General features: G+C 38.0%; 1 protein-coding gene across 1 annotated transcript; it reads right to left on the bottom strand.

Moving 5' to 3' along the window:
• Window positions 1-331: 331 nt before the first annotated feature.
• Window positions 332-14,321, bottom strand: LOC110111016 (mitochondrial arginine transporter BAC1). Its single transcript, XM_020842700.2, has 8 exons — window positions 14,104-14,321; window positions 4,793-4,882; window positions 2,583-2,684; window positions 1,815-1,919; window positions 1,610-1,708; window positions 1,226-1,417; window positions 1,050-1,148; window positions 332-651 (listed from the first exon to the last, which is right to left on the bottom strand). Exons 1-8 carry the CDS (start codon window positions 14,194-14,196, stop codon window positions 517-519), a joined length of 915 nt encoding a protein of 304 aa, XP_020698359.1. The 5' UTR covers window positions 14,197-14,321; the 3' UTR covers window positions 332-516.

Genomic DNA, 14,321 nt, shown 5'->3' with positions numbered 1-14,321 from the left:
ACTAAGCACATAAATATAATTATATCAATTATTTAGTTTTAAATCATAAATCTTTATAAACCCTTTTATATCTTCAAATTCAAGGATCCAAAAAATAACCCATCATGTCTAGAAAGCTCTAATGAAATCGATTGAAAAAGCGGATATCTAACGATTCCAAAAAACTTACTTGTACTGATATGTATTCATTTCTTAGGGAATTAAAAATGAATATGAAACTCATTTTTTTCATATATATAATGCCCATAAAATTAGAGAAAGATTATTATAATTAAAACACAATAATATCAATGTTATGATAAAGACGATTTATAAATTGAACTTATTATAATTCATGTAATAACATTTAATTGTTGTAGATCAAAATATGGGTTATTTACAACTGTAATAATCGGTAAAAGCAATATCTAACAAACATTAATTAGCAAGAAGCATTTTGAATGATAGCTTCTGCAAAAAATTAGATAAAGATTAAAACGAACTATAAATCAACTTACTCACAATATACCCCCATGATCAGTCGCGCTTGACACCAAGCATCTTTGCGATAAGTTCTAAGGTAACGATTGCAGCAGCATTTGCAGGAAATGCTCTGGCCAAAGTTGGTCCAAGACCAGCATAACATCCTCGTAAACCAAACCTCCTGTAAATCTAAAATTGTAGAACAAAAGTCAAGCTTCCATGACCAACAAAGCATAAACATTTAAGGTTTTGTTTGGGGGCAAATTATTCTGTGCGGAGGACATATTCTGTGCGGAGGACATCGAACATTGTTCAGAGCCCAATAAAAATGCACCACGTCACCCCCTACTCGGTACCGCGGCTCGGTACTGGATGACGTGGCTGCACCTGATTCGCCTCTGGACGGTAAGCTGTGTTTGGCGTCCGCACAGAATAATCTCTCTCGTTTGGGAAAACTTTCTTGTTGCTTCTTAAAATAGCTTTTTAATACAAAATTTTTTATTTTTTTATTAGAAAGTTGTTTTAAGAAGCAGTAAGAAAGCTGTCCGAAACAAAGGCTAAGTTTCATGAATCTCTAAATTAGATACCGAGTACAATGTCAGCATGGGATTGCGGCTAGATTTCGCATCAGGATTTGTTTGAATCACAGTTTTTGCAACATCCAATGGCAGAACGGTGGCCCAGAACTAGCAAGTGAGAACATGATCATCAAGGAACACATTAGATTTATTACATGGAAAGCAACCACAAAGTGAATACGTACAGCCATTCCAGATATTCCTCCAGTTATGATGCCAATTCCAGCATCCTGTAAGAGTTTTGAAGCTTGTCCTTGGGGATGATTCAGGTTAGAATGCATGTAATAGCGACTGGACTCATAAGTGGTGAAGAAGACCGCATTTCCGATTGATTCACGTAGTAAAGTTGTGAGCCCTCCACGAAACATGCCTTTGATCTAAAGGATTTAATCGTTTACATTTGTTTGTCAGTGATAATCAGGTGATAAAAGATTCGTTCGGGACGACTTTCTTGTTGTTTCTTAAAGCAGCTTTTTAGTATAAAAATTTTAATTTTTTACTAAAAATGTGCTTTAAGAAGCAATAAAAAAGCCGTCTCAAACGAAGCCAAAATGTCGGCATTAACTCACCCCTTCATTCTTGATGGTTTTTATAGCACAATCTAGAGGACTATTGTATCTGACGTAGCTGGAAAGAGCTGAATCCTTTCCCTGTACTTGCATTCTACACTGGAAAAAAATATATTGGCATTATGTCAGAAGGCGAGAAAGATTTAAATATTATAGGAGAGGAGAATGGAGCTTAATAGGGAACTATGGTTAAGATAAAACATACCTTTACGAGTTCCGAAGGACCAAGTATCAAGCTGATTACTGCCCCAACAAATGCACCAGAAGGTATAATCACCTGGAGTTGTGGCTTACTGATCTGGGATTCTCCCTGAAAGAAAATATGGTAAACAAAATTTTAAGTTTTATTGAGGATATGAGGATATCAACATAGTCAGGTAAATCAGCTAAATACAATATAAGTATTAAGGATCGATCGTTTCTTAATGTGGTAAGATCTTCTCTATCAAAAGTATTCAATCCCTCTTTCAAATCCCAAACATTAATAATGCATAATTGATTCACGTCATTCTTTACCTCTTGTAGAAATGTTTCATCCGCTAACATATAAGCATTTTTGGATTTTTTTTTTCTCTCAACTTCATGGAATATTTGGAAAGAAAGATACATGAGAGTATCCAGAGATAAAAGAAAACATGAAATTATTACAAGATAAGGAAAAATATGAAGCCACGTGAAATAATATCAACTTTCTTGCTTATTTCTAGATATTATTTTGCAAGCAGAAAGAAGCAAAGACTACTATGCAAAGGATCTTATTATTAAATGAGTATCTTCTTTCTTTCTCTCTTTTTTTTTCCCCAACAGGTTTTTGTGTATTTTTTAGATATTGCAATCCCCTCTTGTACAGTTACTTTAATCTTCATTAATGAGAACGGATTTTGGCCCAGCTTTTTACTAAGAAAAAACAAAGAAAAGAGAGATGGATAGAGAGGGACGGTGATACAATGTTTTAGTGGTATTTCATTGGAACCTGTAAAAGCTGCTTTGTTTGGGAGTAAATGCCAAAAAAAAGGGAGCTCTCAAGTGCTATTCCAATGAACGAAGATGTTGCGCCTCTATACAGTCCTTTTACCTGTCAAAGTTATAAAATAAAAGATTGAATGCTAACATTGTTGAAATTAGCCAAGAAAATTCATTAATTCTACGTCAACAAAGTGCACATAGGTTCATTATGTAAACAAATAATTTCATCAGATATCAATAGAGAGGAACACAAATTTCTTGCTAAGCATAGTTTGTGTATGTTTATCCTCATGGTACTTATTAGTCAAACTGGGGATGCAACCAAAATCCAATTACTCTGAAACGTCTTCTTTGTGTAGTCAAGTTTTTGTTTTTTTTTACACTCAAGTTGAAAACATACAAAGGCTGTAATTCTCATCAATAACAAACAATTTAAATTACAACAATAATATCATAAAATTTAAATATATGTAATTTGGAAAAATTGCCATATAGCAAATGTATGCTGTAGGGATATTGGTCATATGTCATTTGTCAATATTAAGCACTCTAAATATTCATTTATCATGCAAATCAATTTCTCCCAACTAGGAGTGGCTTCAAGTTGAGTTCATGTGAATCGAAATTTTTCAAATTCAAATATTTGAGTTTAGCTTAACTCAAACTCAACCTAAATTCAAAATACATTTCAAATCAAGTCATCTCTGCTACATATGATTTGATTAAAGCCAACTGGAACTCTGGAAGTCAATTAGAGCCAGCTCCATCTTCTGCCTAACATTTTCACATTTATCATCCTTAACTTTGCATTAACAATGTTCCCTCTCCTGGTTCAGTTTTATGAAGTAAACAAGAAAAAAAAAAGGACGCGCATACGAAACCTTAGAAAAGTGTATGAATTAATTTTCATAACAAATCTAAATTACAACAATAATATTATAAAATTTAAATATATGAACTTGGGAAATAATTGTCTAATAACACATATATGCTGTAGAGAAAATGGTCATATGCCGACATTAAGCACTCCAAATATTGGTTAATCATGCAAATCTAATTCTCCCAACTAAGAGTGGCTTGCAGTTTAATTCAAGCAAGTTGACTTTGTCTAAAATTCAAAATATTTGAGTTTAGCTCAACTCAAACCTGACACAAAATCAAAATACATTTCAAGTCAAGTCATCTCTGCTATAGATGATTTGATTCAAGCCAACTTGAAGTTAAATAGAGATGGCTCAAAATCCAAAATTTTTAAAACATAAAAAAAAATGTTAACAGCAAAACTGGAAGTTGAAACCTTTTTCAACCAAATCAAGACCAATGATCAATATAACAAGCAATATATATATATATATATACGCACACACACATCAAGTTGAGTAGTCTTATTACTAGCAAGCCATCCTATGCTCGAAGTCATTTAGAAATTACACCAAATTTGGAATTCTGACACAACTTGAAATATTTCAAATCAATTTTGAATTGACTTAACATTTGAGGTAGTTTCAAGCAAATTGCTAGCCCTACTCCCAACCTTATCCGGCTTATGCCCATTTTGATATTGAAATCTCATCACATATTCCTAAAGTACTGGTGTGTCCGGCGCTGAGGCTTCATTTGGGACGGCTTTTTTACTGCTTCGTAAAGCAACTTCTTAGTACAAAAATTTTAACTTTTGTACTAAAAAGCTGCTTTAAGAAGCAAAACAAAACCTTAGTTTATTAAAGTGATAAAAAATTAAAAGCAACATTGTTTGTCAGACCAGCATGTTCAAACAAGTTCATGCAACGATCCTGGTTGTAACACCATTTTATGAAGCAGAGAAGATGCCACAGAGAATAAAAACATGTTTCATGAAATTTGTGCAAAAAAAGAGAATTGAAACAATAAATATGTAAGATTTCTCAAAAGGAAATAGCTTCCAAGCTCAAAGTTGCAATTTCATTAAAATCTATCTCATGTGTTTCATTAAAACAATAGTCTACTTTTGTTGTTATGAACTTAATTAGTCACTTTCTTAAAACCTAGCTTTAAGTATTCTTTTAAGTGATTTTGCATTTCTGTGTTGTTATAGAGTACTTACACTTTCGCAATGCTTCTTAGAAAAGTTCAAGAGCAATGATAGCAGTTCAGATATCACAAACTCTAAATCATAAGAAAATAAGATCTTTCGAAAATTATTTTTTCAAGAAAAAACAAATGAGAGCAAAAGCATACCCCTTCAGTGCTTATTATCCGGCTTGTACAGTGTAAAGCATTCCTGTACTCCTTTACTTGTGTTTTAGTGTTGTGAGCTTGCAACTTCACCTGCATGAAGTTAATCTATGATATTAGTTTATGAAATATGAACTGTGGAACTATTTAAAGCTGATAGACATAAAAACAGGTGTGGAGCAATCAACAAAGGAACCCAGATAAGTTTATGCCTGCATATTTACGTTCATATCAATTTTAGAAGTAATCATCATCCTCAAAATCTATAATAGTAAAACAGCTTGCCCCTAAAGCACAATCATTGGAACAATATTATGGTGCAAGTGAACCCTCATATGCTTATCAGACAGCTTTCCCTAATCTCAGTATCAGCAAACCTCAATTTCTATGCTAAACTAAACTAAAACGCGTCAAACAAGATCTTTGGGCCAGCCAATATAAGAACCAATAATTCGCTCATGATGCGGTGGACAGTAGCTGTCATTCAAGAACTTTTTGACCATTGTAAAGAAAGTTGCTCAAGGTTAGTCTCTACATACTAAATTTCCACCCATTAAATGTCCTAAAAAACTTCAATATCACCCTAACTCATCTACGAAAACAATTTTCTCCATGATCATCAACAACAATGTTTGGTAAACTTACTTATTTCGTTGAATAAATTGAAAAGCTCTATTTTTACATAAAATTGGTAAGCATGGCTAACAATAATCCAACTTTGCAATGTCAAAGGCTCAAACAATGTTAATACCTATAAAGAATAATAATATCTATGCATTTAGCAATATATAAGTGTACGATTCAAAACTATGAAGGCCGGTTAGATCGATCTAGCCGAATAAGTCTAGTAAGATAATTAAACGAGCGAGTGAGTGGGCGAGGTGAGGCCGAACTAGTGAAGCAGCACAAACAACTCTAGTTCATACACATAAGTTCTATTAAATGCAATAAATGATATTTCTACAAATCATATTAGTTATAGAATTCACAATTCTCATATCGACTATATAATAAATGTTAAAAACTTGCTTATGAAAAATATGAAAATAGTATGCATGTGTACAATAGTATGAGATCATTAGAACTATATTGGATATTCGTAATCAGGCCGACAGGCCTATAGGGTGACGACTCTATAAAAAATAATTGGATTTTCTTATGTTGGTATTTACCTTCTAGGTGCAGGTTATTTGACAAAACCATATATATATATATATATATATATATATGTTTTTGTCTGGGCACGAATTTCAATGCAAATGTGAATCGGGAGTTTTAAAAATTAAAATCAGGAACATCAGAACTCCGATTTAAGTAAGTTTATAGTTAAATTGAACATCTCAAGAAGACAAACCCAACAACTCCAAATTCAATCCAATCTGAGCCCAAATGGATTCAAATCAAAAGACCAAAGCCTATTTGGAAGCTTTAAATCATTAATTAGATGATTAAATTATATTCAAATATGACATGCTTATAGTTGAATCGATCAGTTGAAAAATTTATCATTTTATATTTACGCAATCTTTTGATTTTGAGGCTTACGCCTCGCCTCACGAATGAAAAACTCCTCAATACCCGAATACGCAATTTTAAACATTGGCGCAATTGGGTATTGAGGTATTTTTAGTTCGTGGGGCAAGGCGTAAGTCTAAAGGCGTTTTGAAACATAAGCTTCAAAATCCAAAAATTGCGTAAATTAAAAAATGAAGGTTAAAAGTAATTTTTATAAAATAACAAAATAATATATTAAAGGGTGACATATTAACTTTCTATTGAACTATGAAATAACAATTTGACATAAATATATAAAAAAAAAACTGCACAAGACGTGGAGTGATAAGTAATAAATTGTGTGAAATAGAATTGAAATTCAAACAACATAAAATATATTATGTAATAGGAGAAGGAGAAGGCAGTTGCAACAGAGACTGTCCACAAGTGATCCCCAACAACTGCAACAACTGGCTAGTGGTAGGGAACTTACGGTTGGACGTCGAGGATGGGAGCTATGGCCCGAGTATGAGGCTCCGTGTGTAGGTGCAGGTGTTTAGATTAGGTTTAAAAACTAGCTATTTTTATATATTTATAATTAAAAAAGGACATATATGAAGCATAAGCCTCACACTTGTGAGGTGAGGCGCGCTTCAACCAGACTAAGGCATACGCCTCAAAACACAAGCATGAGGCATGCGCCCCAATACATTTTGCAATTGAATTACGCTGAGGCACGCCTCAAGGCGGACTCAAATTGCTCAATTTTAAATAAAACATGTAATGATTTGATTTGGACCGACCAAGAATTTATGTGTTTAATTAGTATTTATGAAAATTTTCATACATTTCTAAATTTTCTCCATAGGGTGCTGCAGCGCTATGTTAATGGCACTATAGCTCTATCTTCTCTGTTTAGAGGCATTGCAATGCTGGAAAGTGAGCGTTGCACCACTGTGTACTAGAATGTAGCGCCATGGCGTTGGTTAGGGGCAATGCGATGCCAAACTTTCTGTGTGAATACCCAAAATCTTTTCTTGGGGGCACTGCAACGTTCTGAAGATAACATTGCAATGTGACGTCGGCTAAGGAGGGTGATGATGTGGCGACGAATACAATACGCGAGCTACAGGAACTCGCAGCCCACACATAACCCAATAACTCCTTGGGAGGGGATCACCACCTGAAACCTTTCAGGATACAGAAATCCAAAACAATAGAGTAAAACTCAAATATTACTCATGTCTTCTTCCTATTACAACAATTGATGCATATTTAAAGAAAAAGGTAGCAACTTATTAGGCTACACACTATGATGCACCGACACTCTGCTTAAATAGGGTATGCAGTGTCGGACACGCGTCGGACACGGCATGGACATGTGTCTGACACGGCATTGGAGTGTCGCAATTTAAAAAATTAAAATTAAAATCGGACACACGTGTCCAGTTATTAAATGAGGTATCGCTAGGTACATGCTTGGTACCGCTAAGTACATGCTCGGTACCGCTCAGTACATGCTCGGTACCGCTCAGTACATGCTTGGTACTGCTCAATATATGCTCGATACCACTAGGTACATGCTCAGTACTGCTAGGTACATGCTCGATACCACTAGGTACATGCTCGGTACTGCTAGGTACATGCTCGGTCCACTCGGTATCTTCCCATACAAAAACTTACGAACTTTAAAAACAAGCAGAAATTCAAAATTACTTTTACAATAAAATTTTGTTCCGGCAGACCGGGTATATTGTTGTATTCATGTTGTCAAACCCCGGCAGGGGGCAGCGCCCCCTTGGACCCCCGGCAGACCGGTATATTGTTGTATTCATATTGTCTTATTATTGGTATATTTTGATTTCACTTCATATCAATTTAATTTGATGTATTCATATGTATGATTGGTTTGTTAGCAAAATGAGCTCTGCTGCTGGCGGAAGTTGATTAGGTGAATGTTCAAAAGAGCCATCTGTAGAAACTGATAAGCCGTTATGAATTCATGTTATAAAGTTAGGAAAAACATTTGAAGGAGGGGATGTGTCATTCAAATGCAATTATTATGGTGGCACCTACAAAGGATCTTATTCTAGGGTGAAGACACATCTACTTAAAATTTCTGGCCATGGAATAAAAATGTGTCCTAAGATTACTACGTCGCAGTTGATTGCTTGTCATTTTTACTATAATTTCACCTTAATTTCTATATATTATATTAAAAATTTATTATGCCATGTTCACGCCGCACCCGTGTCCTATATTTTTAAAAATTGTCGTTTCCGTGTCGTGTCGTGTCCGTGTCGCCGTTTCTGTGTCGGTGCATCATAGGCTACACACAACATAAGCAAGTACTAATCTTATGCAGCCATACAATTGTCATACGAAATTAAACTCGCCTGAAGTTAAGAGAATTAACAGCTCAGCTCCAACATCATTCTATCGGGATATGAGAAACTTCAGGCTCGTAGTAAGATGTCTGGTTGGCCACAATAAGGAGGCGGGTTTGATTGGCTAAACCAGTCGAGATATTTCCACCCGGTGTCATTCTCCCTGTCTAGGAGAGACTTCAATGTATCCTCACTTAGCATATCATCTTGCACAAAGTTGAAAACTTCAGTGACCTCAATTTTTTCCTTGCTGAAGGAGAAAGTGGAAAAATGGGGATCTCTAACAATATCTATTGTAACTTTATTGCTGGAGAAACTTTGTTTTCCTCCAAGAGCGAACCAAAAAGTAGAGCTCTCTGTTCCCTCCTTTGTATGTTTAAATCCGGCCCCAGGTTTCAATAATTCTGCAATATTTGTGGCCCACTGATGTTGCTCAAACGTGCCTGATGTTCCTTGCCATATAAAGGGTGTATTTCCATATTGCAGAAGAAAGCACTCATAGGAATTTAAAGATACCGCAACTGCATCAACCTAAACTGCTTTATTATTATGAACTGAAGTACCAGACACGAATTAATGCAATTCCATCAGAGACATAGGTTTCATCTTTAACATTATGGTCTTTCACTGACTTCTTGTAGCCTGTGCTCAAACCACCCTTCAAAACAACCATGGGCTGAAAGAGTGCAATAAATTGTGGTGGCTCCTTCCCTTGAAAAAGGCGACCATGAACAGGTCTGCCTTTTATGGAAGTCCACATTGTATGGCCAATCGAGCAACCATCATAGGATCATCCTGAATGCTTTCATTTCCAATCCAATAGGCTAGGAAGCAATCCTCCTTTTTCTCACCAGAATGATATGTATAAAGTATGATATAACAATCACCACTGAAGAATTCACCAACATCTTCTTGCAGAATTGGTGTCTTCGCACTACCCTTGATGCACCAGACCTCAACTTTTTCGCCACCTACAAGCAAAGGTGGAACCTCCTCATTCATAGGAGAATTTTTTGTGCTTCCCTTCACATCAACACCCTGTTGCTTCAACAGAGCTGCAACCTTTCCTCTTCCTTCCTCCCCACCAGAAATTCATGTACCAGTGCCTAAAGGCCGAGATTCAAAGTTAGACTTAAATGAATGTGTCTCATATCGCTGAATCATTTGGCTAATCCGGGTTGCCTTTGGCCGGTTCTCATTACTAATAAGTTCCTTAGCAGCTTTGCAAGCGGCTTTCCTCTCCTCCAATTGTGTAAATCGACCAACCCAAAACATGAATATCAGCACCACAATCCAATAGATAACATTTATTGTTTTCAAGCATTACCTTGGAAAGCAAGCCTTCTTCCAACTTCAACTGACCATCATTGATGTTATGTTGGCCTTCCATCTTGCTACCGTCATTAACATCATATGCAGGTTGCTCAAGATCAAGAACTCCACCGAACATGTCGTCATCATACACGTCATACACGGGCTCATCATAGAGAGGCATAGATGACGATTTCGGCAACCGATCTTCAAATCCTTCGAAGCTGAACTTGATCGAGGGTTTGGTGGAAGACTGACGAGGTGGCTCTTCAAACACATCTTTGTGGGTAGAAGAGATATGATCATTTGAGATGCTCTCGTCGTCGTCATCGATTAGAAAGGATTTAGTTTGAATGAGAGATCTTGAAGTCTTCGTGGCAGTATACTTGCCCCAGACACCATTAAAGTCCCGGCCAAGGAGGCTCAAGTTTTTCCTTCATTCAATCCTTGACAATCATAGTTTGAGTCGGGCAACTTCTTGTAGAAGATCTTCGATTTCTTCTTCTTGACGTGATCCGTGCAATGTCTATCAAGAAGGCATCTTGTTTTGTTCTTCAAGAATAAATATTAATCTAGAGCAGGGGAAAAGGCAAGAATGGTCACTGGAAGAACAAGAAATGTTCTTCGGTTGCTGTGGGAACTCAAAAACCTATAGATAAACTACAGGAACAAAATGAGGTTGATTCGCCACCGCAGAGCTAAAGAAGACCAAGTTCTTGGAGGTAGGAACAAATGCCTCCAGTTTGTCTAAGGAGACCTACTTTCAAATTGTTCTGGCTCTCTTCACCACCAAATGATGACGGTTCTTGCTAGAATAGGGTAGGATCGATCCACCTGAGGCGGCATCATCATGCTGCAAGGAGTTCTTAGTGCTTGCTTGCGGTTTGATGTCGAAGCTGATTCGCCACCGTGGAATCTACAAACTGGTAGAAGCCTTTCTTGGATGGGTTTGAAAACCGGACAGCAGCAAGAATCCAACTTCTAATTGATGTCTTGAAGTTTGCACACAAGAGCTGCTTACGGTTTGATGTCGGAGCTGATTCGCCACCGTGGAATCTACGGACTGGTAGAAGCCTTTCTTGGATGGGTTTGAAAACCGGACAGCAGCAGGAATCCAGCTTCTAATTGTTGTCTTGAAGTGCGCACACAAGAACAAAGAAACACATCAGGACAAAGAGAAGTTGGCTGACGGCGCTGTGGATGAAGAACTGCAACCACCACGCTTCTTGGATGTTTGGCGACTGTTGGATCACCTTCAAAGCTTCTGCGCCAGGTTCTTATCTTCACCACCAAATGACGCCGGCAAAGGGGGGGATGAAGCGGTGATGAATATAATACGCGAGCTGTAGGAACTCGCAGCCCACGCATAACCCAAGAAATCCTTAGGAGGGGATCACCACCTGAAATCCTTTAGGATACAGAAACCCAAAACAATAGAGTAAAACTCAAATATTATTCATGTCTTCTTCCTATTACAAGCATTGCCACATATTTATAGACAAAGGTAGCAACCTATTAAGCTACACACAACATAAGCAAGCACTAATCCTATGTAGCCAAGGCTTTGAAAACCGGACCGGACAATGAACCAGAAAAAGAAGATTTTAGCGGTTCGATGGTTCGAACGGGGTCGAATCAGGGTTGAACCGGATGACGTAATAAATATTTATTATATTTAAAAAATAACCCGATATTTAATTCTATCAGAAGATCTAAAATCTACAAGTATATAATTGGCAATATCATTTGAGATAGTGTTTTGACTATTCTAATATAAGATAAACAAAAAATTTATAAAAAAAAAAAGTAGAAAGGTAGTTGTGGAGTTCTGTCCATGCCACTATTCGTCTTTTTCCTCCCAGCAACAAAAGCTTTCTCCGACATCTTCTCAGCTTTCATCCTCCGCCACTCTCGTCTCCTACGTCGGCATCAACGTTTAAAATTGCGCAATAAAAGGCGCGCCTTGAGGCGCGCCTCAGCGCATTTTCGACCAATTAAGCCTCAAAGCCTACGCAATAAGTTTAGTTTATGAGGCTTACGCCTCAAGTTAACTGAGGCGCGCAACCTTGGTCGGCATCTTTGAGCTCGATATCTTTTCTCCCGCAACTCATCTTTGATGGGGGCCCCCATGGCCATTCGTATCCTCGCCGTCGGCTACTCCCTCACTGTCTACGCACGCACCCCTTCCAAAGCGGCTGCCCACCCATGCCACCGGCGCCCGTCTCGCCTCAACCCCTCCCGACCTTCCCACAACTCAAATTTGAGCTTAATCAACAACTCTGGCATCATGGCGTGGCAGAGTTTTGATCACCCGTGTGATACCTACCTCCCCGGCATGAAGGTCGAGCTCTACCTCATCACCAAAGTAAACCAGGCGTTCACCTCATGGCGCAGAGACGACGACATGGCGCCGGCGAACTTCTCCGTCTACAGCGGCAACCTTTTGCTCAACAACTCTGGCGTCATGGCGTGGCAAAGCTTTGATCCGAATGAATTATACGGTGGGCCGGTTATCAGAAACCGGGACCGGTTCGACGGTTGGACGGTCGAACCGCCGGTTCGAGCGGTTCAATACCAGTTTTGTGCGAAATTGGTTTTAGCATGAACCGTAACCGGCCGGCCGGCCGGTTAGCGGTTCACCCGGTTGAACCGGCCGGTCCGGTCTGCTTTTAAAAGCATTGTATGTAGCCATACAAACTGCCATACGAAATTATACTCGCATGAAGTTAAGAGAATTAACAGCTCAACTCTAGCATCACAATGCTAGGTCGATAAATATCCAATCCATTTCTAAAATTCATTTATTCTCATTTGGGTAGTTGATTAGAGAGAGAGAGGGGGAGAGAATTTAGAGAAATATAGTGAAATTTGAAAGTCGAAGAGCTGATTTAGCCCGACAGGCCAACTACAAAAATTATTCATCTCGAGGTAGGTTGCCATTACCTTTAGATTTTAATTTAGTCGCTTTTGTGGATATTTTGGCAATTCTCCCTTGCAACAAATTTATTTATGTTGCTGATTATTGCAGCAACAACTCCTCAGTGTGCACCAACAATAGAGCTTTAAGCAACAATTTATGGAAGACATTGATTTGAATGAGGATTGTTCGGCTAGGCTCAACAATCAGGAAGATAAAATAGCATCTTTCCTTGATATCATGAAAGATTTTAAAGTGTAATTGACAAAGCTTGAAGCTCACTTTGACATAAGGTTCAACACAAAATGCTGACAGTATCTACAGACTCTAGATCCATGGTTCATCATTCAACAAGAATCCTAGATAGGTAAATTCCACTAGAGCTCAAGCATCCTCAATGGATGAAATGACGAAGGTTACAGTGTCTCATCTTGATGAAGTTCATGCCCGACCCAACGAGAATTCCCATATTATTAATAACACCTAGATCACTAATTTGGACGTCAAAGTGCTAGATAGTTAAGAACAGCCATTGATGTGATGTTGATTAACGAGTTTGATGAAATGTATGTGCAATCCTCCACCCTTCATTCGCTTGATGCACTAACTAAGTTAATCAAATGCTCTATGATCAACAATCACCTTTGCAACTTCTTTTCTGTTCTAATGCATGAGGATTTGTTTGAAGATTTTTTGTTAGATGGATGGTTGGTTGGCACCTCCATTGTTTCTTGCGCAGCGTCCAAAAGCGTAGCTAGACAGCTAAGTGCCACTTGCATTGTTACAAACCTAACAACGAAAAGAGAAGATAACTAAGCAACTTCGAGTTTGCCTAAAACTCCAGTTAAGACGGACTGAAGGGTAGTTAGAGGGAGCCCGTAACTCCAGAAATTCATTGGGGAAGAGTGAGAGAGCAGCCATAGCTGTATCCATTCATTTGCTTGCCCTAATTCATCATAAGAGGGAGTATTTATAGAATACAATGATTGATTAAACGCATAGTAAGTATTAACTATCATGAACAAACAAGACCAAAAAAGGCCTACTAACTAATAATTATCCTAACAGAATCAATGTACAGATCCCCAGAGCCTCGATCCAAGTCAACACGAAGCGAAGGAATCCAACTTAGATTTGATATCATAATGTGAGACGATCATCAAATGTAGATTATTAGGCTTCAGAATGTGGGTAAGAGAGCTGACCTTAACGGTGTCGAAGGGATGACCGGTGATGACCATGGCGATTCCGGCGGCAAAGCCCGCCACGTACTCTTTGGCAGCATCGCCGGAGACCATCTCCTCCCCAGGCCGCTCCTCTTATGCTGCCGTCATCTACGATCGCGGCTGCTTCCCCAGCGCGCGTTGTGACATGGCCGCCGCGAAAGAAAACTTGCCGTAGACCGTTTCGCAAATTTTTTAGC

This window comes from Dendrobium catenatum, unplaced genomic scaffold, assembly GCF_001605985.2.
Source record: "Dendrobium catenatum unplaced genomic scaffold, ASM160598v2 fragScaff_scaffold_1132, whole genome shotgun sequence".
Classification (NCBI taxonomy): Eukaryota; Viridiplantae; Streptophyta; class Magnoliopsida; order Asparagales; family Orchidaceae; genus Dendrobium; species Dendrobium catenatum.
The sequence above is the reverse complement of the archived record's forward strand: the minus strand, read 5'-3'. Positions and strand labels throughout refer to the sequence as shown.

Coding starts and splice junctions, on each gene's coding strand:
- LOC110111016 (XM_020842700.2), bottom strand. CDS start 14,196: ATGGTCTCCGGCGATGCTGCCAAAGAGTACGTGGCGGGCTTTGCCGCC. Junction 1,709..1,814: donor GTCCTTCGGAACTCGTAAAG/GTATGTTTTATC, acceptor ATTTTTTTCCAG/TGTAGAATGCAAGTACAGGG. Junction 1,149..1,225: donor GAGGAATATCTGGAATGGCT/GTACGTATTCAC, acceptor CTCACTTGCTAG/TTCTGGGCCACCGTTCTGCC.